General features: G+C 46.8%; 1 protein-coding gene across 1 annotated transcript in view; it reads left to right on the top strand.

Moving 5' to 3' along the window:
• Positions 1-11,520: 11,520 nt before the first annotated feature.
• LOC142313117 (uncharacterized) overlaps positions 11,521-26,755 on the top strand; it is a 41,214-nt gene continuing 25,979 nt past the window's right edge. Inside the window, exon 1 of the mRNA XM_075352102.1 lies at positions 11,521-11,533. Within this exon, the coding sequence (XP_075208217.1) occupies positions 11,521-11,533 (13 nt within the window). The remainder of the gene's footprint in view (positions 11,534-26,755) is intronic.

The following is a 26,755-nucleotide window of genomic DNA, read 5'->3' as shown; positions in this document are numbered from 1 at the left end:
CAAGTTTTCAATTGGGTTAAGGTCAGGAGACTGACTAGGCCACTGCAACACCTTGATTTTTTCCCTCTTGAACCAGGCCTTGGTTTTCTTGGCTGTGTGCTTTGGGTCGTTGTCTTGTTGGAAGATGAAATGACGACCCATCTTAAGATCCTTGATGGAGGAGCGGAGGTTTTTGGCCAAAATCTCCAGGTAGGAGGCCGTGCTATCGATCTTCCCATGGATGCGGACCAGATGGCCAGGCCCCTTGGCTGAGAAACAGCCCTACAGCATGATGCTGCCACCACCATGCTTGACTGTAGGGATGGTATTCTTGGGGTCATATGTAGTGCCATCCAGTCTCCAAACGTCACGTGTGTGGTTGGCACCAAAGATCTCGATCTTGGTCTCATCAGACCAGAGAACCTTGAACCAGTCTGTCTCAGAGTCCTCCATGTGATAATGAGCAAACTGTAGACGAGCCTTGACATGACGCTTTGAAAGTAAAGGTACCTTACGGGCTCGTCTGGGACGGAGACCATTGCGGTGGAGTACGTTACTTATGGTATTGACTGAAACCAATGTCCCCACTGCCATGAGATCTTCCCGGAGCTCCTTCCTTGTTGTCCTTGGGTTAGCCTTGACTCTTCGGACAAGCCTGGCCTCGGCACGGGTGGAAACTTTAAAAGGCTGTCCAGGCCGTGGAAGGCTAACAGTAGTTCCATAAGCCTTCCACTTCCGGATGATGCTCCCAACAGTGGAGACAGGTAGGCCCAACTCCTTGGAAAGGGTTTTGTACCCCTTGCCAGCCTTGTGACCCAACACGATCTTGTCTCTGATGGCCTTGGAATGCTCCTTTGTCTTTCCCATGTTGACCAAGTTTGAGTGCTGTTCACAAGTTTGGGGAGGGTCTTAATTAGTCAGAAAAGGCTGGAAAAAGAGATAATTAATCCAAACATGTGAAGCTCATTGTTCTTTGTGCCTGAAATACTTCTTAATACTTTAGGGGAACCAAACAGAATTCTTGTGGTTTGAGGGGTTGAATAATAAATGATCCTCTGAATAAACTTTTCACAATTTAAAAAAAAAAATAAAAAAAGAAATAACATTCTTTTTTGCTGCAGTGCATTTCACACTTCCAGGCTGATCTACAGTCCAAATGTCACAATGCCAAGTTAATTCCGAATGTGTAAACCTGCTAAATCTGCAGGGGGTTGAATACTACTTGTAGGCACTGTATATGCCAAAAAAATGGTCACAAAAGCACTGAAAAGTCTCAAATTCGGAAAGTTGTGTTAGTATTTGGTGGCTTTTGGCATTTTCACTCCAAAATTGGCAGAGCTTGGGTGGGAGGGGGGCATGACAGCACATCTACTTTAATTCATGATAAGCTGTGGTGTTCCCTTATGCCAGAAATCTCACTCCAATCCCTGAAGGAAGTAATCTTTCTAGCATGACACAAGGAGGCACATGTCACTCGTCAAACGCTCTAGTTTCATGGCGAGTCATGCACCACTTCATCAATCAAGAGTGGCCCTGTGGCGCCCCTGAGGCTTCCGTCGCCACAGGTCATTGCACCCCATCAAGCGGTGTGATGCCCCATTCTGGGAGAGGAAGAGAGTGAACTCCGGTCCCCTGGTAAATCCACACTACACCCATTGCTAGGGACGCACAGGACCAGGGAAAGTGGCAGGCAACCCTCCCATGCTGCATGCTGAGAGGGGCTGTAAGACCCATCCCTGCTCCCATAGGGTGGTAGCTTAGCAACTGGGGAGGTGGGAGGAGCCACCAGAGAGCAGATAGAGAAAGGAAGGTCGAGTTAGTTTCAGTTTACTAGTGATGGGCAGTCCGGCTCTTTTTGATGAGCCGGCTCATTCGGCTCGGCTCACCAAAAAGAATCGGCTCTTTCGGCTCAAAAAACGGCTCTTTTTTTAAAAAAAACCCTCTGCTCCACCTTGTGATGATACAGAACCTCCCCTGTACATTGGGAACCTCATTCTACACCCTTGTATGTATCTAGTGAAGCAGTAAAAACAGTTTTTAGCATTATTGTTTCCGTTTCCTCAGATTGTCAGCTCTTCTGGACAGGGCCCTCGCTCCTCTTTTATGTGGTGTTTTTTGTACATGTCCTTTCTACATTAGTCAGTGCTCTGATATGTGTCGCTCCTACACAAGATTATAATTCCTGAAAATAAAGGCGAGTTGCAATTACTGTGCTGCCTGTCACTATATGTGCAACACACACACTGTACATACTGAACACAAAGGACACACATACACACATTGTACACACACACTGTACATACTGAACACAAAGGACACACATACACACATTGTACACACACACACTGTACATACTGAACACAAAGGACACACATACACACATTGTACACACATACTGTACATACTGAACACAAAGGACATACATACACACATTGTACACACACACTGTACATACTGAACACAAAGGACACACATACACACATTGTACACACACACACTGTACATACTGAACACAAAGGACACACATACATACACACATTGTACACACATACTGTACATACTGAACACAAAGGACACACATACATACACACATTGTACACACATACTGTACATACTGAACACAAAGGACACACATACACACATTGTACACACACACTGTACATACTGAACACAAAGGACACACATACACACATTGTACACACACTGTACATACTGAACACAAAGGACACACATACATACACACATTGTACACACACACACTGTACATACTGAACACAAAGGACATACATACATACACACATTGTACACACACACTGTACATACTGAACACAAAGGACACACATACATACACACATTGTACACACACACACTGTACATACTGAACACAAAGGACATACATACATACACACATTGTACACACACACTGTACATACTGAACACAAAGGACACACATACACACACACTGTACATACTGAACACAAAGGACACACATACATACACACATTGTACACACACACACTGTACATACTGAACACAAAGGACATACATACATACACACATTGTACACACACACTGTACATACTGAACACAAAGGACACACATACACACATTGTACACACACACTGTACATACTGAACACAAAGGACACACATACACACATTGTACACACACACTGTACATACTGAACACAAAGGACACACATACACACATTGTACACACACACTGTACATACTGAACACAAAGGACACACATACACACATTGTACACACACTGTACATACTGAACACAAAGGACACACATACATACACACATTGTACACACACACACTGTACATACTGAACACAAAGGACACACATACATACACACATTGTACACACATACTGTACATACTGAACACAAAGGACACACATACATACACACATTGTACACACATACTGTACATACTGAACACAAAGGACACACATACACACATTGTACACACACACTGCACATACTGAACACAAAGGACACACATACACACATTGTACACACACTGTACATACTGAACACAAAGGACACACATACACACATTGTACACACACACTGTACATACTGAACACAAAGGACACACATACACACATTGTACACACACTGTACATACTGAACACAAAGGACACACATACATACACACATTGTACACACACACACTGTACATACTGAACACAAAGGACATACATACATACACACATTGTACACACACACTGTACATACTGAACACAAAGGACACACATACACACACTGTACATACTGAACACAAAGGACACACATACATACACACATTGTACACACACACACTGTACATACTGAACACAAAGGACATACATACATACACACATTGTACACACACACTGTACATACTGAACACAAAGGACACACATACACACATTGTACACACACACTGTACATACTGAACACAAAGGACACACATACACACATTGTACACACACACTGTACATACTGAACACAAAGGACACACATACATACACACATTGTACACACACACACTGTACATACTGAACACAAAGGACATACATACATACACACATTGTACACACACACTGTACATACTGAACACAAAGGACACACATACACACACACTGTACATACTGAACACAAAGGACACACATACATACACACATTGTACACACACACACTGTACATACTGAACACAAAGGACATACATACATACACACATTGTACACACACACTGTACATACTGAACACAAAGGACACACATACACACACACTGTACATACTGAACACAAAGGACACACATACATACACACATTGTACACACACACACTGTACATACTGAACACAAAGGACATACATACATACACACATTGTACACACACACTGTACATACTGAACACAAAGGACACACATACACACATTGTACACACACACTGTACATACTGAACACAAAGGACACACATACACACATTGTACACACACACTGTACATACTGAACACAAAGGACACACATACACACATTGTACACACACACTGTACATACTGAACACAAAGGACATACATTGTACACACATACTGTACATACTGAACACAAAGGACACACATACATACACACATTGTACACACACACACTGTACATACTGAACACAAAGGACACACATACATACACACATTGTACACACATACTGTACATACTGAACACAAAGGACACACATACACACATTGTACACACACACTGTACATACTGAACACAAAGGACACACATACACACATTGTACACACACTGTACATACTGAACACAAAGGACACACATACATACACACATTGTACACACACACACTGTACATACTGAACACAAAGGACATACATACATACACACATTGTACACACACACTGTACATACTGAACACAAAGGACACACATACATACACACATTGTACACACACACACTGTACATACTGAACACAAAGGACATACATACATACACACATTGTACACACACACTGTACATACTGAACACAAAGGACACACATACACACACACTGTACATACTGAACACAAAGGACACACATACATACACACATTGTACACACACACACTGTACATACTGAACACAAAGGACATACATACATACACACATTGTACACACACACTGTACATACTGAACACAAAGGACACACATACATACACACATTGTACACACACACTGTACATACTGAACACAAAGGACATACATACATACACACATTGTACACACATACTGTACATACTGAACACAAAGGACACACATACACACATTGTACACACACACTGTACACACTGAACACAAAGGACACACATACACACACACATTGTACACACATACTGTACATACTGAACACAAAGGACACACATACACACACACATTGTACACACACACACACACTGTACATACTGAACACAAAGGACATACATACACACACACATTGTACACACATACTGTACATACTGAACACAAAGGACACACATACACACACACATTGTACACACACACACACACTGTACATACTGAACACAAAGGACATACATACATACACACATTGTACACACATACTGTACGCACACCAAAATATGGAAGCATAGGATACTGAATAGCAAAATCAGTTTATTTCAACACAACCTGGAACAGAAATGTTTAAATGCTAACATAGCATGGGTCCAACTTCTGCTGGTGGTGCACAGCACTACAAGTCCCAGCAAGTGGAACACAATATGGCAATGCAACACTAGTTACATACCAACTTTTTTAACAGTTAAGTGACAATAAATGTCATTGAGGTAGTATTGCACATAAAACAAATGTATAGAGGTTGTGTGCAGATGTCAGATCTATTTACATCTAAAAATACCAGGATTTGTTAACAGAAATAGAAAAAAAAAGTCTTAACTGCGAGAATTGTGACACCACAACGCCACAGACACATGCATATAGAGGCTAATGAATATGTTGTATGTAGTCACCAAACTAGTAAAAAAATATCAATTGTGGTCACAAAAAAAAATAACGCACGCACAGACACTCACACACACTCACACACACACACACACACACACACACACACACACACACAGCAGCTTCCACTAAACATTGAAGGAATGGAGACATGGCTTATTATCAGTGATTTTCTCTTTTTTATGCCAGAAAGAAAACCTTACAGGGTTAAATGAACATGTCAGGGGTCATCTGTTCTGTGCACACACTGGACACTAAGTGCTGACCTATTACTAACTCTATACAATGATTGAAGCTGTATACACTTCTTTACATATGTTTGGTCTAAAATGCTCTTACCCAACAACTGGTCAGGTCTTTACTGTAGTGGTCCTGAACCCTGACTAATACCTAGAGAAGATGATCATTGTTATTAGCAAACAAGCTGAGCCCCTCTCCTCCTACACATTACCATATGTGCCAGCCGAGGTCAGAAAACTTAACCCTAGCACATCATTCCCTGGTACTCAATTGTGCCCACTGAACTAAGGAAGAACCACTATGTGTGTATAGCTTTAAGTGTCAGCTCCTGCCCAGAGCTTGTGTTTACTTTACTCTTCTCCTTATCTCCTGCTTCCCCCTGAAGCAGAGAAAAAAAAAAAAAAAAGCGGCTCTTTATGGCTCGTTCACTTTGATGATTCGGCTCATATCGTTCACTTCAAAGAGCCGGCTCAAAGAATCGGCTCGTTCGCGAACGACACATCACTACAGTTTACCTCAGGGAGTGAAAGAGTGAGGAGCCAGCATGTAGTTGGAGAAGAAGAACGAGAGCAAGGAGGGAGGAGGAGGCCTGCTGGAGGCAGGCAATGAGAAAGAAAGAAAGAAAGAAGGACAGAAAGGCTCCAAGTCAGTCAGGAGCAGAGGAACTGAAGGAGACGCTTCCTGGTGCAGAACCTGGGACCCAGAGGTCCAGGTGACACCACGCAGAGACAGAAAGGGTCGCAGGGCCGCGGGTAGTCCTGTAGGTACCACGAGCAGTCCTTGTTGGGTACCGAAGCCGAGGGCCCAGAGGCGCTACGAGTAGCTGCAGGCTGCGGTGGCCTGGTCCACAGTGACATCGGTGGAGTGATTAGCTGCGACAGGGGACGGTCCCTAGAGACTGGAGGAGTGCAAAGACAATCTCCAAACAGTAAAAACCGAGGCCCAGGGACGTTGTAATCTCCCAGGGCCAGAACCCAGAGCAGACCTTCAGAAAAGGGGTAATCAGCCGACAGGTGACCCCCCAGCCTGGAGGCTGTAATGGAGGCCAAGCCAGGTCCATCTTAACTAAGGCAAGGCTAGTGAAGACAGCAGAGAAGGAGACACTAAAGGAAGGGCACCGGATTTCACGCTCTGAATCACCCAGAAGGCGGAGGTCCCTGACAGTGGTCCCAGCAGTCTGAGGGTCCCTACAACTGTGAGTAAAGAACTTGAACTGCACCCTTGGAGTTGCCTCTGTCATTTCATCTGCATAGACACTTACAAGCACCAACTGTGCCCCGGGCATTGCTCCACCTGTGGGGAGCAGTACTACCATTGCTGCCATAACATCATCCCGGAGGCCTCATACAGCAGCGGCGGCTTAATAGCCGCATACCACAGGTGGCGTCACGAACACAACCATTAACAAGTAAGCCACATATTCTACTGACACCCACCAGGGCCACGGAGCCGGGCCCAGCCACCACTGACTACCACCGGACTAGTCCGGCCCGGCACCGGGTGTCCCATAGCCCTGGGGTGGGCGAGTCAGCCCCTATATAAATTGGTCTCTTAATGTTATAAAAAATGATCTTTTTACAAAGAATAATTGTAATAAAAAAACAAAAGGATTTTATATGTCTGATATCTAAGGGATTATTTTTGTTGTCAGGCTACCCACAAATAGAGATAAGTGCACCCGTTGAAGTTCGGGATCAGCTTTTTCACTCAGACTTTAGATACAGTTTAGGGATGATCGAATACCAAAATATTCGACTTCGCGAATATCCGACGAATAGGTCGCCACTATTCGACTATTCGTGAATATTCGATACGCAATGTAAGTCTATGGGAAACCCGAATAATTTCACGTTGGACCTAACGCCAAGCTGTGGTGACTGAGGAAAAGGCTGAAATGGATGGGAAAAGGCATAAATAGTATGGGCACAGCCTGTAGAAGGTGCCTGACTGCATTTCTAGTATCTTGGAATAACGTGGTCTAAGCAGTACGCAGCTTTTACCGCCATTACAGCTCTCAAACCAAATTAAAAGAGGGGAAATTGATAAGAAACAGTTTGTAGTGCCTAATCACTTTAACAAAACATAAAATCAAGCCCGGACCTAAAAAAAAACACTTTTGCATATGTTCACACGTTTAGTTTTTTAGAATTTTTCTCCCTTTTTCAATTAGAAAGGGCTCTAATTTATACATTATTTTGGTGTCCGTCTCGCACTTCCTTTTTTGGGACATATTTAACAGCACTTTAAAAGGTCAGCTACAATGTGCCCGTTGGGATGTTGGCCTTGCCCTCCTCCTCCACCAACACCACCGGCTCCAGTGGCCCTCTATTCAAATTGTAGTCAAATGATTCAGTAATGTCTATTTTATGGAAAAAACGCTGGGACATCGAAGCTGATGTTGTTGATGATGATTGTGTAGCGCCCCTGAGACCATCAGGGCAGTACAAGGTACTGCATCCTGTCAATGATTCACAACCACTCCATATAAAGCCGAATAAGGCAATGGAACAAGAGATTCATGCAAGAATAAATATTTATTAATCATCATCAAAATATTAATAAAATGAAAAAGAAAGGAAATCCCATGAGGGACATGCACATGTCTTACAGATAAATATACAGGACACCACATTCATGGTTTAAGCTCAACTATAAATGCCTGTTTACTAAGCAATATGCAAATATTGTCAATTTTATAAATGCAAAAATACTTATTATACGTCAATATTATATACCAATCAATCATCTGTCAAAAACAATCATTAAATTGCTTATTAAAATGATGTACATAAATATATTGCACAATAATTATAAATATATTGCACTAACACTATGACTAATATATTGCACTGCCATTGTAAAAAATAAAATTGCACAATAGTTGTAAATGTATTAAACTGTGACACATATAAGGCACTGCCGAAAAAAAAAACCTTAGATGATACACGTGGTAAACAAAGCTGCAGACATGTGCTTCCCTCCACCCCTACGATCGTTTCACACCTGCTTCTTCCCTCCACCCTACGATCGTTTCACCCCTGCTTCTTCCAGGGGGCGTGTGAAACGATCTAAATAGCCAGTTATTTCTTTCTGGCAGATACACTGGTTAAAACATTTGCTCAGATATGTGTGCAATTATTTGATAGTGTAATATTTTAGTTGTATCGGGCTCAATACTATTGAACTGGTATGCCATTTAATGGTCTGGATTGATGTGTAATTTATGAAGAGCTAAATAGCCATTTACAACCTTGGTATTCATTTTGGCTATATAATTGCTAAATTTCTGTGCCCCACTAATTGATAGTACAGTACCTTCAATATATTGGGCCCACTACAAATTTCACTCTGGGCATTTTTTTCGTCAGTGCCTTATATGTGTCACAGTTTAATACATTTACAACTATTGTGCAATATATTTTTTACATCGGCAGTGCAATATATTAGTCATAGTGATAGTGCAATATATTTATAATTATTGTGCAATATATTTATGTACATCATTTTAATAAGCAATTTAATGATTGTTTTTGACACATGATTGATTGGTATATAACATTGACGTATAAGTATTTTTGCATTTATAAAATGGACAATATTTGCATATTGCTTGGTAACCAGGCATTTATAGTTGAACTTATACCATGAATGTGGTGTCCTGTATATTTATCTGTAAGACATGTGCATGTCCCTCATGGGAATTCCTTTGTTTTTGATTTTATTAATATTTTGATGATGATTAATAAAATATTTATTCTTGTATGATTCTCTTGTTCCATTGCCTTATTTGGCTTTATATGGAGTGGTTGTGAATTTATAGGTTAAGTGTCATGCACCCAATGTATGTTCTTGGACTTCATTGTAACTAATCCTGTCAATGATGCAGGGCCAACTCCCAGGGACCTGGAAGACCAGTGCCGCTACCAACTAAACACATATATTAGCTCAGTTTTTCCCCCTTTCCCAAGACTGGTGATGAGCTAGGGTAGGACTCAGTAGATGGCCCCCCAGAGGTGGAGCCAATCCAGTCCACTAGACAACAACCAGTGGGAGGGGCAAGATAGACAGTTGACAGGGACATTTGAAAAGTCAGTCAGGAGTTGACGCTGGGACAGGCAAGAGAGTCTCTTGTGACAGTGAAGGGAACGGACGTGGCTGGAGACTGAGTCGTGTAACGGCGACACACAGGAGAGTGGTTGCCAGGGAAGGTATAGCAAGGTACCCCTGGACCCAAAGCACCGACGGGGCACAGGGCCCAAGGTTAGGTGAACGCTTCAAGCTGCCTGACAAATACCTGCACAGGGAGGGGACCATCAGGAACCTCACAAACCTAGAAGTTCGGGACACAAGTAGCAACAGGAGAGCCAGTGAACAGGACCAGATACTCCATCCCCACAGGGTTCACACTACCGCTCATACAGGCTTTGACTGAGAGACTACCAGGAGGGGACCCCCCAGATGCTCCAAGCCACAGGGACCCACCAACCAGTAGAGGTGTAGGGGAAAGAAGCCACCAGGTTACCACTGTCACTGGGATTAAGGGGTCCAGAGGAGAACATCAGCCGTCCTCCGGGTACCAGTTACCATCCACCATCCGAAGTGAGTAAAGAGAACCGGTTATTCAGAAACCCCTCGTGTGGTCTCCCTTCTTTAAACACCCAGAACCTCCATCCTCTGGGGCCTGGCTCTACTTGTGGAGGGCCCAACATTCTGGCTGCCAGCAACATCAGCCCCAGTAGTGAGAACTGTGCAGCGGCGGCTCCACTAAATAGCCGCAACCCGCAAGTGGCGTCACGACAAAAACTCTTTATTTTTATTTTATTATCGCCTGTAAATATTTCCCTTCTTTTTAAAAAGCGACCCCCAGGGTCACGGAACTGGGCACCGGCCATCACAACCTTGACACGTTCCCTAGTTACACCAGGCCTGAACGTTTTCATGCATTAAAAATGTGGTATTTGCTTGTATTCGCAGCCCGAGGACGTGCTAGGATTTACCAAGGGGGAATATGGCACCCCTGACCAGTCAGGTGCCACAAGATATTGCATCTAGTAATGGATGCAGTGCTATCGGGTTTCTGGAAGACCAATGCCAGTAAACACCAGACAAACACACACAAACATGACCCTTTTTCCCTTACAGACCAGGTAACAGGCTAGGGCTGGACCTGTGGATAGCCACATATAGTGGAGACTTATCCAGACCCGCTAGTCAGAAACCAGGAAAGGGGGAGGGGCCAGACAGTGGAGTGAACAGTTGACGAAGGACAGTGATGGAGGTGGACGTCTGAAATCGACATGCAGCCAGACAGTACGTGTGTAGTGGCTAACGGGGCTAAAAGGAGTACAGTCGCTGGGAGAGTACAGAGAGTACTCACAGGACTGGGCATCGGCAGGGTGCAGATTCCTAGTTCAGACAGAGACTTTATGCTCATCTGATAAGTCGACCAGGTAAGGGAATCGTCACGGTTCCTCACCACTACAAGAATCCAGAGCACAACAGTAAAGGGAGAGCCAGGGATCTGGGACAGACATCCAGTCTAGAAAAGGTTCACACTGCCTGCATACGGACACGACTGAGAAATCAGGAGGGGACCCTAAAATGCTTTATGCTACAGGGGCCCACCAACTAGCGACGGGTGCAAGGAAGAAGCTCACCAGGTCATGAAACCGGCACTGTGACAAAGGGAATCCTGAGGCCCCAGTGGGGAATACCAGGACCAGTCGGGCTGCAGCTCACTTGTGAGTAAAATACGAGTTAAACCGCAGCTACTGTGTGGACTGAATTCTTCCTGTTCCCGTTACACCGGTTACCTCTGCGCTACATTTGCATCTGGCCAAAGGCAGGTTGGGAGCAGGAGGCATCATCGCCTGCTTCCTAGACCGCAGTTTGTGAAGCATGCAGCACCGTGGAAGTGGCAGTTGTTTCACTCTGGAACTCAGGCTTTATTCCACTAGCTAACACCAAGAATTTCAAAAGATTCTGTTTCCCCAGGGGGGAATTGTTCAGACACCATGGAACACATCATAAGGTACTCTCAATTGCTTTTTTTAAAATTGGGAGGATTTACAACAGTGCATAACATGCTAAAAAAAAAATATGATTCCTCAGTGGGACATGTGTAACACACCATGGAGCACAGCATCAATAAAGAACACAAATAGAGACTGCCTGACCAATCGTTATAGACAGTGTAGCCTCAACAGTGGTTGTGCCAGTGCATAATGTACAAAGGCTTGAAAAGCCTTGGCCTGGGTGATTGGGCCAAACAATTACATGGCAGCAGCATAACAAGTTAGATTAGTCATGCGGTCTCATTAGATGATAGAAGACAAAATAGTCTTCAATGAGAAACAATGGAACTTATTTGAACTTAAGAAATACAAATTTTGGGGCTACAGTTATTATTGGGTCTTGTTAACAGGCGGCCTGAGATACTCTGGGGAAATCCATCTATGGTTCATTTTGATCATTGTCAAACTGTCTGCACTTTCCTTGGATAGTCGTGTGCGAGTATCTATTATTATTGGCCCCACTGAGCTGAAAACACGCTCAGACAACACACTCGTAGCAGGGCAAGCTAGCACTTCCAACACACTCGTAGCAGGGCAAGCTAGCACTTCCAAAGCGTATAAGGTGAGGTCTGGCCAAGTGTTGAGCTTGGAAACCCAATAGTTAAATGGAACTGTAGACTCTGAAAGCACGATGATATGGTCACCTACATACTCCCTCACCATCTTACTTAAGTGTTCCCTCCTTGTCATAGTTCCCCCAACCGTTATCTGATTCGCAGTTGACGGTTTGTGGAAAATGGACCAGTTTTGGCACATTAGTCCCCTGCCTGTGTTGCTCCTACCGTGTTTTTCCAAAAATAAAACACTGTCTTATATTTTTTTTGCCACCCAAAAAAGCACTAGGGCTTATTTTTGGAGGAGGTCTTATTCTTGGAGAAACACGGTTGGGGGTAAGTTTACCCCCCCAAAAAAGCAGACCCCCCCACTTCCCAGGAGACTCATACTCACCAGACCCTGACGTCTGCGTGGTTCCCAGGTCCTCCTGTGATCTCCGGTGGTTGCTGCACGCCGTTCTCCCCTGCTGCTGGCTGACACGCACAGCCCGATCGCAGACACACACAGCAAATCACACACACAGCAAATTGCACAAACACAGCAAATCACACACACAGCAGATCACACACAGCAAATCACACACAGCAGATCACACACACACAGCAAATCACAGCAGATCACACACACATCAAATCACACACATCAAATTACACACACATCAAATCACACACACAGCAAATCACACACACAGCAAATCACACACAGCAAATCACACACACAGCAGATCACACACACAGCAAATCACACACACAGCAGATCACACACACAGCAAATCACACACAGCAAATCACACACACAGCAAATCACACACAAAGCAAATCACACACACAGCAAATCACACAGCAGATCACACACAGCAAATCACACACACACACAGCATATCACACACACAGCAGATCACACACACAGCAAATCACACAGCAGATCACACACACAGCAGATCACACACACAGCAGATCACACACACAGCAAATCACACACACAGCAAATCACACACACAGCAAATCACACACACATCAGATCACACACACAGCAAATCACACACACACAGAAGATCACACACACAGCAAATCACACACAGCAAATCACACACACAGCAGATCACACACACACACACAGCAGATCACAGATACACACAGCCAATCGCAGGCACACAGCCGATCACAGATACACACAGTCGATCACAGATACACACAACCGATCTCAGGCACACAGTCACGTGTCCCGCCGCAGGTCCTGTTCATTGCGATCCACCGCACAGCCTCTCAGGTTTCTGCCCGCGAGAAGACATCGGTGTTGCTGGATGAGGTGAGTGTGTATGCGATCCGATGTGTGTGCGATCCGATGTTTGTGTGTGTGATCCGATGTTTGTGTGTGCGATCTGATTATGTGTGCGATCTGACTGTGTGTGCGATCCGATGTTTGTGTGTGAGATCTGGTGTGTGAGTGATATCTGATTTTGTGTGTGTGTGTGTGTGAGAGATCTGATGAGTGCGGGTGTGTGATCACTGCAGGTCCTGCCGCTCAGCATCGGGTGAGTGTAATTGCCGGGTGCCGCTGTCTATAATGAAGTGTCCTGCAGTATTTGTATCCTTTTTTAGCTGCACGGACACTTCATTATTGATCCGGGACTATGGCTTATTTTCGGGGAGGGCTTATATTTAAGCCTTGCTCTGAAAATCCCTTCTAGGGCTTATTTTTGGGGGAGGGCTTATTTTTGGAAAAACACGGTACTATTTATAGCCCTCTCTTGTAATCCTGTTGCGTGAGATGACACGCTACCTCTGACGCCAGCATTATCTAATGGTAATGGTTTTATCAACTGGTCTACTACAGCCCTCTTAAATGTTTCCGTAGTACAATCCTTATTTGCCTCAACAAGTAGCGAAGTGAATTTGTCTTTGTAGCGTGGGTCAAGGAAGGTACATAACCAGTATTTGTTGTCTGTGAAAATGTGGACTAGCTGACAGTCTTGAGAAAGGCAGTATGACATGAACTGTGCCATGTGTGCCACACTCCGAACTGGAAACTTTGTGTGTCACTGCTAAGAATACATTCTGTCTCCCTAAACCTCCTCTCCTCCTCAGTCTGTCTCTCCTCATCCTGCTCCTCCTCAGGCCATCCATGCTGGACAGCCCTGAAGCTTCAGTTGTCATTTCCTTGGTTACCAACTTCAAACCATTCCTGTTCTTCATCATCCTCCTCATCCTCATGATGCTAACCGAAGGTGGCCTGACACAGTTGGCCCGATGTTCTGCGGATTACTAGCAACCATTGTGAAGTCTGGATCCACAGACACCTCGGGTGCATTAACACTGGTCAGTCAGACCATCCAGACAGCGTTTCAATAAACAAATCAGTGGAATGGTAATGCTGATAAGAGCATAATTATTGCTCACAATGTTGGTACAGTAATCAAAATTCTCTAGGACCTGACAAATGTCTGCAATCCACTCTGCAGTACTTATATCTGGCAGCTGTGTCTGATGGGCATGTTCCAGCTGGAATTGGGATACTGCCCTCTGCTGCTCATGGATACTGGCCAACATATGATAGGTTGAATTCCATCTTTCCATCTCATAGGGAGGTCACATATTAGTCTGTGACAAGGCAAGTGTAAGCACTGCTGCAGCACTGCCAGGCCAGCAAAAGAGGGAGATGACTTGTGCAAATGGGCGCTAATACGTCGTACCTTGGTAAGTACAGTGCCTACAAGTAGTCTTCAACCCCCTGCAGATTTAGCAGGTTTGATAAGATGCAAATAAGTTAGAGCCTGCAAACTTCAGACAAGAGCAGGATTTATTAACAGATGCATAAATCTTACAAACCAACAAGTTATGTTGCTCAGTTAAATTTTAATAAATTTTCAACATAAAAGTGTGGGTCAATTATTATTCTACCCCTAGGTTTAATATTTTGTGGAATAACCCTTGTTTGCAATTGCAGCTAATAATCGTCTTTTATAAGACCTGATCAGGCCGGCACAGGTCTCTGGAGTTATCTTGGCCCACTCCTCCATGCAGATCTTCTCCAAGTTATCTAGGTTCTTTGGGTGTCTCATGTGGACTTTAATCTTGAGCTCCTTCCACAAGTTTTCAATTGGGTTATGGTCAGGAGACTGACTTGGCCACTGCAACACCTTGATTTTTTCCCTCTTGAACCAGGCCTTGGTTTTCTTGGCTGTGTGCTTTGGGTCGTTGTCTTGTTGGAGGATGAAATGACGACCCATCTTAAGATCCTTGATGAAGGAGCGGAGGTTCTTGGCCAAAATCTCCAGGTAGGCCGTGCTATCCATCTTCCCATGGATGCGGACCAGATGGCCAGGCCCCTTGGCTGAGAAACAACCCCACAGCATGATGTTGCCACCACCATGCTTGACTGTAGGGATGGTATTCTTGGGGTCGTATGCAGTGCCATCCAGTCTCCAAACGTCACGTGTGTGGTTGGCACCAAAGATCTCGATCTTGGTCTCATCAGACCAGAGAACCTTGAACCAGTCTGTCTCAGAGTCCTCCAAGTGATCATGAGCTAACTGTAGACGGGCCTTGACATGACGCTTTGAAAGTAAAGGTACCTTACGGGCTCGTCTGGAACGGAGACCATTGCGGTGGAGTACGTTACTTATGGTGTTGACTGAAACCAATGTCCCCACTGCCATGAGATCTTCCCGGAGCTCCTTCCTTGTTGTCCTTGGGTTAGCCTTGAGTCTTCGGACAAGCCTGGCCTCGGCATGGGTGGAAACTTTCAAAGGCTGTCCAGGCCGTGGAAGGCTAACAGTAGTTCCATAAGCCTTCCACTTCCGGATGATGCTCCCAACAGTGGAGACAGGTAGGCCCAACTCCTTGGAAAGGGTTTTGTACCCCTTGCCAGCCTTGTGACCCTCCACGATATTGTCTCTGATGGCCTTGGAATGCTCCTTTGTCTTTTCCATGTTGACCAAGTATGAGTGCTGTTCACAAGTTTGGGGAGGGTCTTAATTAGTCAGAAAAGGCTGGAAAAAGAGATAATTAATCCAAACATGTGAAGCTCATTGTTCTTTGTGCCTGAAATACTTCTTAATACTTTAGGTGAACCAAACAGAATTCTTGTGGTTTGAGGGGTTGAATAATAAATGACCCTCTGAATAAACTTTTCACAATTTAAAAAAAAAATAAAAAAAGAAATAACATTATTTTTTGCTGCAGTGCATTTCACACTTCCAGGCTGATCTACAGTCCAAATGTCACAATGCCAAGTTAATTCCGAATGTGTAAACCTGCTAAATCTGCAGGGGGTTGAATACTACTTGTAGGCACTGTAGGTCTGGTATCTCAGGGTATTTTTTGAGAAAGTGCTGAACTACTAAATTTACAACATGGGCCATACAAGGAATGTGTACAAGCTTTCCAAGCTTTGAAGCTGCCACCAGATTACGACCATTATTGCATACTACCATCCTTGGATGGTAGTATGGATGGTTGGGAGAAGGAGGCATCAGCGCCACCTTCTTGCACACGAGTTTGGGAAGCAGGCAGCCTAGGGGAAGTGGCAGTGTTTTGAGTCTGGACATCATGTTTTTTACCTAGAGCCTTCAACCTAGAGGTCCAACAGTGCAGGCCATTCATCTGTCTCCTCAGTTATTGCTTTCAAAAGCTCAGGTGCTGTGGGCAATTTGTCACCGATACAGATGAGCTTCAGTAGAGTGTGTTGCCGCTTAGCCGAGGCAGTGCTGCCGAGATCCCAGCTGGGGAATGATGTCGACGGTTCAACACCGGCGGATGTTAAGCAGGATGCACAGGAGCCAGATGAAAAGTAGGAGAAGGAGGGAGTTGTTGCTGTGTAGGAGGCAACTGAAACTCTGAAGTGGGGCCCACTATTCTGGGTGTGGGAATTATACGGATGTTGCCGGCTCAGACTCTGTACCAGCCGCCACCAGGTTCACCCAGTGTGCCGTCAGTGAAATGTAGCGTCCCTGTCCACTTCTGCTTGTCCACATGTCTGTGGTTAAGTGGACCTTCCCTGTTATGGCGTTGGTGAGAACCCATTTGATGTTTATGGACACGTGATTGTGGAGCACGGGGACCGCACAACGAGCAAAAAAGTGGTGGCTAGGCACAGAGTATCGATGTTCTGCCACTGCCAAAAGGTCACGGAAAGCCTCTGTTCCCACAAGCCGATATGGCAACATCTCAAGGCCTATCAATCGTGCAATGTGTGTAGGTATGGTTTGTGCCTTTGGGTGCATAACTGGGTATTTTCGCTTCTTTTCGAAGGTCTGTGGTATGGCCAACTGAATGGAACGCTGTGACAACAAAGCGGATGTGGTCGATGATGATTGAGTGTGGCCAACATCAGGTTGGGAGAAGGAGGCATCAGCTCCACCTTCTTGCACACGAGTTTGGGAAGCAGGCAGCCCAGGGGAAGTGGCAGTGTTTTGAGTCTAGAAATCATGTTTTTTTTACGTAGAGTCTTCAACCACCTAGTGGTGTACTTGGCTATCATATGGTTTCTCAAGCTGGAGGTGCCCAAGCTGGAAGTATTTCTGCCTCTGCTAAGCTTGGTCTGACAGATTTGACAAATGGCAACCGTTTGGTCCAAAGGACTCTTGGAAAAAACTCCCATACAATCGCAGCATGGACCCTAGGACTCGGAGATGACACAGGTGATGGTGTCATGTGCACAGTTTGTTGACCTCTGGCAGTGGTCGAAACCCTATCTCTTACAGCCTTTTTGCGGACTATGGGTACATGCTCCTCTGTGCTGCTGCTCTCACAATCCATGTTACCCGTCCATGTTGGATCAGTTACCTCATCATCGACCAGGTCATCTTCACATTCCTGAAGGTCAACATTAGAGTTGAGCAATGTTCGATTCGAACGGTTCACCAATTTCAAATTCGAGTGATTTTAGGCGGCGTTCAAGTCATTTGACGAACTCTAATGATTTGCTTCAAGTTTGGCACTTCGAGTTATGATCGATAACGGTTCGATCACCAAAAAGCGTAGCTAGTTACTAGCTGGCTTTTCACTGTAATACTGTGAGTCACTGGGTATTATGATATTATCGAAATTCAGCATATAGTGTGCGGGGGGACGGGGTTCAGATCAGTGCTGCTGCTGAGTGATGAAAGAATGGCGATCGCCATTTTTTTTTTCCTAACCGCGTGTACAGTGAGGTGGGCCAGGCTGTCAGCCAATCACAGACACACACACACACACACAGCAAAGTGGATTTTTGCCAGACAAGCAAGGGCATGTGTCATAGGCTGTGTATGTGTCAGGGCCGGGAGTACTGGTGGGCCCAGGAGGTGGATCCACTGGACCTTGCACCCCACCGGAGGGCAGGGCACACGGCAGCCGGAGCACTGACGTGGCAGGGACAAGTATAAGCAGGTCACCAAAGTCACAGAGTTCTTTCGGACAGTAATGTAAACAGGCACAGGTACCAGAGTGCAAGGACAAAAAGTCAGTAGGACATGGTACCAGGGGACCTGAGCACCTAGCTCATAAGACTAGCTACAAGACACGTTGATCAGGCCCCGCCCACATGGAAAGGCCAGTCTTATATACCCAGCACAGCCTCATGTCATTTCCTCCTGCAGGTGTGCTGGGCCTATAAGACCAGGAGAGTGGGCGCGGTCTGGTCCTATACAGAACCATGTGGCTAAGACTCAGAGTCAGACTCATAAGACCAGGAGCAGGACATAGGAGAGCAGGAGCGGGAGCGGCAGCCATGACTGGTGAACACATGGACTGGATCAGTGGGTAAGGAGCGGTGCTGGGACATGGGGAGCGTGACAGTACCCCCCCCTCTATGCCCCCCCCTCCGTGCACAGAACCCCAGGGGCACTCCGGATCGAGTCACCGGACCAGGATCCAACACAAAGGCGGGGAAGGACCGCTGATCCTGTACCGCCTTCCTGGCCGCACGACGCCTAGCCGATCTACCAGCAGTGGCAACGGGGGCAACGGGAAGCGGGGGGAGACAGTCAGAAGCAGGACTGGAGTCCTGGACGACCGGATCGGGCGCCTCGGACCGGATACAGGACAATGTCTCTTCCTCGGTAGCCGGTGGCATCACAGTCTCAGTTGTCAGGGACGGTGGAACGTCGCTGGAGTGCGTCGCCTCCTCTGGTTCCGGTGGCACCACAGGTACAAGTGACAGGAGTTGTGGTACGGCACTGGACTGCATCGTCACCTCTTCCTCTTCCTGCGGCATAACAGGTTCAGGTGACAGGGGCCGAGGAACGGGCTGTAGGCAGTGGTCATGACACAAGGGCCCCCAGCGAGTAATAGCGCCAGAGCTCCAACTAATGGCAGGGTCATGGAGTTGAAGCCAGGGCAGACCCAGCAGGAGCTCAGGAGCCATTCTTGGGATGACATAGAAGGCAATGGTCTCAGTATGCAACGTGCCAACCTGGAGTCTCACGGGTTCAGTGGTATACCGGACAGGTTCGTATAGTGGTTTACCATCCACGGAGGCGAACCAGAGGGGCTTGGCAAGCGGGATCACAGGTACCTGGTATCGGTTCACTGCAGACTGGTGTATGAAATTACCCACTGCCCCAGAATCAATGTGGGCCTCTGCTGTGAACCTGATCTTCTCCGTCGTCACCTGGACAGTCTGCGTAACTGGAACGGAGGGGATTCCGGTGCCAAGGGTGGCGGTTCCCACCTCCCCTTGGACCTCGGGTCTACCAGGTTTCTCCGGGCAAGAACGTAGCATATGTGACCCGTCTCCGCAATAGAAGTACAGGCCCCGGGCGAGCCGTTCTGCACGGCGTTGCTTGGCCTGGGTCAGACGGTCCACCTGCATGGGTTCTGGCGATAAGTCACGGAAAGGCAGGGACGAGGGAACGGTAGGTCTTTGCGAGGGCAAGGCATGGCAAGGTGGTCGCTTCTCCCGGACTCTCTCTTTGGTACGCTCCTGAAAGCGAAGATCAATCCGGGTGGCCAGGGAAATCAAAGCGTCCAGGGTGTGAGGGACATCACTGCCGGCTAGTTCGTCTTTAATACGACCAGAGAGACCCTCCCAAAAGGCCGCTGTTAAGGCCTCATTGTTCCAGCCCAGCTCCGAAGCGAGCGTGCGGAACTGGATGGCGTATTGGCCGACTGTTTGGGTCCCTTGGCGTAGCCGGAGGAGTGTAGAGGTCACTGCGGTAGTTCGTCCGGGTTCGTCGAAGGTGCCTCTGAAGGCTCGCAGGAACTCCTGGATGTCGGTGATCATTGGATCCTCGTTTTCCCACAGGGGGTTAATCCAGGCCAGGGCTTCGCCTTCCAGGTGTGACATCAGGAACGCCACCTTGGCCTGGTCTGAGGCAAACAAGTGCGGGAGCAACTGGAAGTGCAGAGAGCACTGGTTCAGGAAACCGCGGCAGGACTTGGGATCCCCTGCATAGCGAGGCGGAGCAGCGAGGCGAAGTTGCGAGGCCGTGGAAGAAACTGGTTCGGACCTGGAGACTGGTTGCTGCGTGGACGAGACGGCAGTCTGCAGCGTATACAACCGGTGGTCCACGGACGTCATGAATTTCAGCATCCGGTTCAGGGTTTCCCGCTGTTGTGCCAGCTCCTGGCGCAGCTCAGCCAGCTCCGATGTTTGTGCTCCAGCGAGATCCATGGCCTGATCAATCTGTCAGGGCCGGGAGTACTGGTGGGCCCAGGAGGTGGATCCACTGGACCTTGCACCCCACCGGAGGGCAGGGCACACGGCAGCCGGAGCACTGACGTGGCAGGGACAAGTATAAGCAGGTCACCAAAGTCACAGAGTTCTTTCGGACAGTAATGTAAACAGGCACAGGTACCAGAGTGCAAGGACAAAAAGTCAGTAGGACACGGTACCAGGGGACCTTAGCACCTAGCTCATAAGACTAGCTACAAGACACGTTGATCAGGCCCCGCCCACATGGAAAGGCCAGTCTTATATACCCAGCACAGCCTCATGTCATTTCCTGCTGCAGGTGTGCTGGGCCTATCAGACCAGGAGAGTGGGCGCGGCCTGGTCCTATACAGAACCATGTGGCTAAGACTCAGAGTCAGACTCATAAGACCAGGAGCAGGACACAGGAGAGCACGAGCGGGAGCGGCAGCCATGACTGGTGAACACATGGACTGGATCAGTGGGTAAGGAGCGGTGCTGGGACACGGGGAGCGTGACAGTATGTCACATGTCTTTGCCCTATAATACCCGACCATTTTCCCCGTTGCCGCCATTATCTCTCTGCTGCGAGTGGGTGACAGTCACCGCTCCCGCTGCTGCTGTGTGCGCTATAGACATACAGTGCAAGCTACACATCGCTTTAGGGATTAGAGACTACTTGTAATTTCAGCCCTTTTCAGGGCTACATTACAGCTGTTCATAGCCATTTTTGCTAGGCAGGTGTGTGCCAGCGCTGTGCAGGGGTTTGTTTATATCACAGCATCTGGCTAAATCAGCTCAGGCAATTCCATGGGGCATTGTTTTATTTTCAGGGATAGAAAGTGAGGCTTCCTCTGCTGACAAGCTAGCTACAGCACCCGTGCATTCTACACACCTATCCATTTTAGCTATGCAATTTTAATTGCAAAAAGTGCTGACACTTTTAGGGGCATACTAAAATTGTCTGGGATACTAACTTAGGGTTCCTCTGTTGTCAAGTAAGGTACACCAACTGTGCATTGTACACCACCTGTCCATTTTTGCTATGCAATTTTAATTGCAAAAAGTGCTGCCATTTTTTGGGCCATATTTTCATTGTCTGGGATAGTCAGTGTTGGTTCTTCAGCTGTCAATAAAGCTAGACCACCTCTGCAATCTACACCACCTGTCCATTTTTGCTACGAGATTTTAAGTGTCCAATTGGTGGAATGGTGGAAAGGAGAACAGGCGTGTTGGAAAGGGAAAAAAAGTTTGTGTCCGTGGGGTAGGTGGTAAAGCTACAGTAACATCTGCTGAAGAAAGGCCATCTTCCAGCAAAAGTAAGATGTCTACTACTTTCCATGGACAATCAGATGTGATCCCTTTTATACGGAACTGAACAACTCTACCAAAGGTAGATGATGCACAAAAAAGCACATGCTTGAATGGATCTCAAGTGCTCCATCCAGTGGCCTCTCCTCCACCTCAACTTAAACATCCAAAAAACTACAGTCTTCTGATTTGTCACCCCAATCGCACTTGCTTTCTACCAGCTCTCAAGTCTCCACCTGCGCAGCAGAGTATGGGGTAACAGAGATGGATGAGTCTGCAGAGCTGTTCAGTAACACTATAGCCTGGGAATCAGAGGTCTGCTCCAAAGCTACAGTGAGTCCAGACCAGGAAATGATCTGCAGTGATGCCCAGAAACTTTGTTAGTCAGATTCAGGCCCTGATGAAGACGTTTCTGAGCATAATGTAGACCCTCATTCCCAAACTGTAACTCCTCTTGGTGGAGACAATGAGAAACATACTGATGATGATGAGACTCAGATACCTGATTGGAATGACAACTTAACTATTCAGTCAGGGCCGGAAGAGGTTAGGTCTAAGGATGAGGGGAGTGCAAACACACAGGTTGATGATGAGATTGTAGATCCAACTTACTGTCAACCCACAGTCAGGCACTCGAGAAGGTCAGCAGAGGCGGTGGAGGAGGATGTGACTGATGACGAGGTTAGCTTGCGCCTTCCTGGACAGAAATGGAGTACTGGAATCACGTCAACAACTGCATCCTCAGCCACCACTCTGCCTCTGAGCACAAGTCGTGATGGCTCTGCAGGTCACATGGGCTCTAAGCCTTGCCTAGCCTGGTCCTTTTTTGACATCGCAAAGGATCTCCCAACTTATGTCAGCTGTAAGATTTGTCACCAATCTATAAGTAGAGGCCAAAAACTCACTAGTTTGACTACTTCGTCCATGAACCGTCACATGGATAACAAGCATAAGTCCCAGTGGGAAGCTCACTGTGCTACAATGCGGCATAGCGGAGTGGGCCAACCACCGTCTTCCCCTTCTAGTGCATCCGCACGCTCTTCACCCTCTATGACCGTGGGGACAGCAGTCACACATGCTTTACGACGCAGACCTTCCACCTCTTTAACCGCAAGAGGCAGTGTGATTGGCAGGTCGTCAGTTGTTTTGGAAGGGGAAATAGCTGCTGGTGTAGAGGTCTCTCAGACATCGAGAGCACCAACTTTGGATGAAGGCAACATTATGTCTCCACCTGCACTTTCCTCAAAGACGAGCAGTTTTCATGGGACACCCTACTCAACGCTATCTCAGCACAGCAGCCAGCCCTCGGTCCCTCAGATGTAGACAAGTAAAAGGCCAATTCCTCCTAGCCATGACAAAGCTAAGAGGTTGACTTTCACCCTCTGTAAGCTATTGGCTACAGAAATGCTGCCTTTCAGCCTGGTGGACGCAGAGGATTTTCAAGACCTTATGTCGGTCGCAGTGCCCCAGTACCAGATGCCCAGTCGCCACTACTTCTCCAAGAAAGGTGTGCCTGCGCTACACCAGCATGTCGCACACAACATCACTGCTTCCTTGAGAAACCATGTGTGTGACAGGGTGCATTTCACCACCGATACTTGGACCAGTAAGCATGGACTGGGGCGTTACATGTCGCTGACTGGGCACTGGGTAACTATGGTGAGAGATGGAGAAGGGTCTGCTGTACAAGTCTTGCCGTCCCCACGAGTTGTGCGTCAATCCTCTGTATGTAGAAGTTACTCTACTGCTTCTGCCTCCTCAACCTCGTCTGAGTCCTCCACCTCCTCCCAAAGCATGTCTGGTCAGGCCACCTGCGTTGTAACTGCGCACAAGGAATCCCGCACACCTCCTTACGATGCTGGCAGCAGAGCTCAACGGCATCAGGTGGTCTTAACGTTGAAATGTCTGGGAAATAAAAGTCACACAGCTGAGGAGTTGTGGTCAGCTCTGGAGACCGAGTTTAGTAAATGGTTGTCTCCACTCAACCTGCAGCCAGGGAAGGCCGTGTGCGACAATGCTGCAAGCCTGGGTGCGGCCCTTCGCCGGGGCAAGGTCACACACGTGCCTTGTATGGCTCACTTGTTGAACCTTGTTGTCCAGCAATTTTTAACCCACTGTGCCGGTCTAGATGGGCTTCTGCACAGGGCACGGTCACTATCTGCTCACTTCCGCAGTCCAAACGGTGGCGCTGACCGACTTGCATTGCTACAGAAGTCTTTCGGACTGCCGGTTCACCGCCTGAAATGCGATGTGTCGACATGCTGGAATTCGACTCTCCACATGTTGCAGCGACTGTGGCAGCACCGCAGAGCCTTGGTGCAATACGTTATGACGTATAGCCTGGGCCAACGAGATGCAGAGGTGGGACAGATCACACTGATGGAGTGGTCTCAGATCAAGGACCTATGCACCCTTCTGCACAGTTTCGACATGGTGACGAATATGTTTAGCGCTGACAATGCCATTATCAGCATGACAATTCCAGTCATTTACATGCTGGAGCACACTCTAAACAGTATTCAGAGTCAGGTGGTGGGACAAGAGGAAGGGGAGGAAGTACAGGAGGATTCCTATGTGGAAGGGATACCAAGATCTACAAGGTCCAGGCGTTCAGCATCACCAAGGCGGCAGGCATGGGACTGTGGGGGAGAGGGATTATCAAGGGTGCATGGTAGCAGCCAAACTGTTGAGGAAGGTGTAGGAGCCCAGGAAGAAATGGAGGACCAACTGGCAATGGGCATGAAAGACTCAGCAGATGAGGGAGACCTTGGTCAAATTTCGGTTGTTCGAGGTTGGGGTAAGATGCTGACTACTGGGTTGCCACACTCTTAGATCCCCAACACAAGTCAAAATTTGCCGAAATAATTCCAGCCATAAAAAGGGACGCACGTATGCAGGAGTATCTGCAGAAGCTGTTATGCAATCTTAGATCGGCTTTTCCACTAAACACCAGTGGTGCACAGAGTGAATCTCACAGTTGTAACTTGGCAACCATGGGACTGTCGAGTCATCATCAGTCAAACCGTACCAGCAACACCGTATGTGGTGGTAACAGCTATTTTATGGAATCGTTTCATGATTTTTTTTAGACCATCCTTTGCAAGGCCACAAGAGACAAGAAGTCTGACACATAGTCAATGGCTGGAGAGGATGATACAGGAGTATCTCCAAGTGAATATAGATGCCATGACTCTGCAACTGGAGCCTTGCTCATTTTGGGCTCCCAATCTGGAAAAATGGCCTGAGCTCGCCACTTACGCCTTGGAGATCTTGTCGTGTCCCACAGCCAGCGTTCTTTTGGAACGTGTCTTCAATGCTGCTGGGTGTGTGCTGACAGATAAGCGCACGCGTCTGTTCAGTGACAATGTGGACAGACTAACGTTCACCAAGATGAACAAGTCATGGTTCAGCAAGGACTTTGCTACCCCTGTGTCATCCTGGGGAGAGTTAAGGCTGGCGTATTTTTGAATGTGCTTGATGCAAATCAACCTGTCAAGTTTGCAACTGTCTTCTCCTACTTTTACTCGTCCAGCTGTTTTGTTTTCGCATGAGTATATGTCATTGTCACTTTTCCATGTGTTTGTGGTGTCTTGTGAGTTGTTTGTCACCTTTTGGACACCTTAGAAGGTGTTTTCTATGTGTTTGTATGTGTTTGTGTTTGCCTGCCATTGTTTTCAATGGGGTTCGAAGGTGTTCGTCGAACGTTCACTGAACGGAGCTGCCGTTCGACGAACTGAATCGAACTCGAACACTAGGGGGGTGGCTCAACACTAATGGTGAGTTAAACCCGAGACTGTGGAGAGCAGGAGTGGTTTGCCCTGGACATTAAGAAATGGATGGTGGTCGATGGGCAACCATGTCTCCACCCCCCTGCACCGTCACCTGCAGAAGAAAAGAAAGAATAAGTTGGTAGTGGTTCCCGGCTACCCGTTGAACAGTTGATGTTTACCCCGTTTTTCAGGTAAAATTATGGACCTAT

The sequence above is a fragment of the Anomaloglossus baeobatrachus genome, chromosome 5 (assembly GCF_048569485.1).
Source record: "Anomaloglossus baeobatrachus isolate aAnoBae1 chromosome 5, aAnoBae1.hap1, whole genome shotgun sequence".
Lineage (NCBI taxonomy): Eukaryota > Metazoa > Chordata > Amphibia > Anura > Aromobatidae > Anomaloglossus > Anomaloglossus baeobatrachus.
The sequence above is the reverse complement of the archived record's forward strand: the minus strand, read 5'-3'. Positions and strand labels throughout refer to the sequence as shown.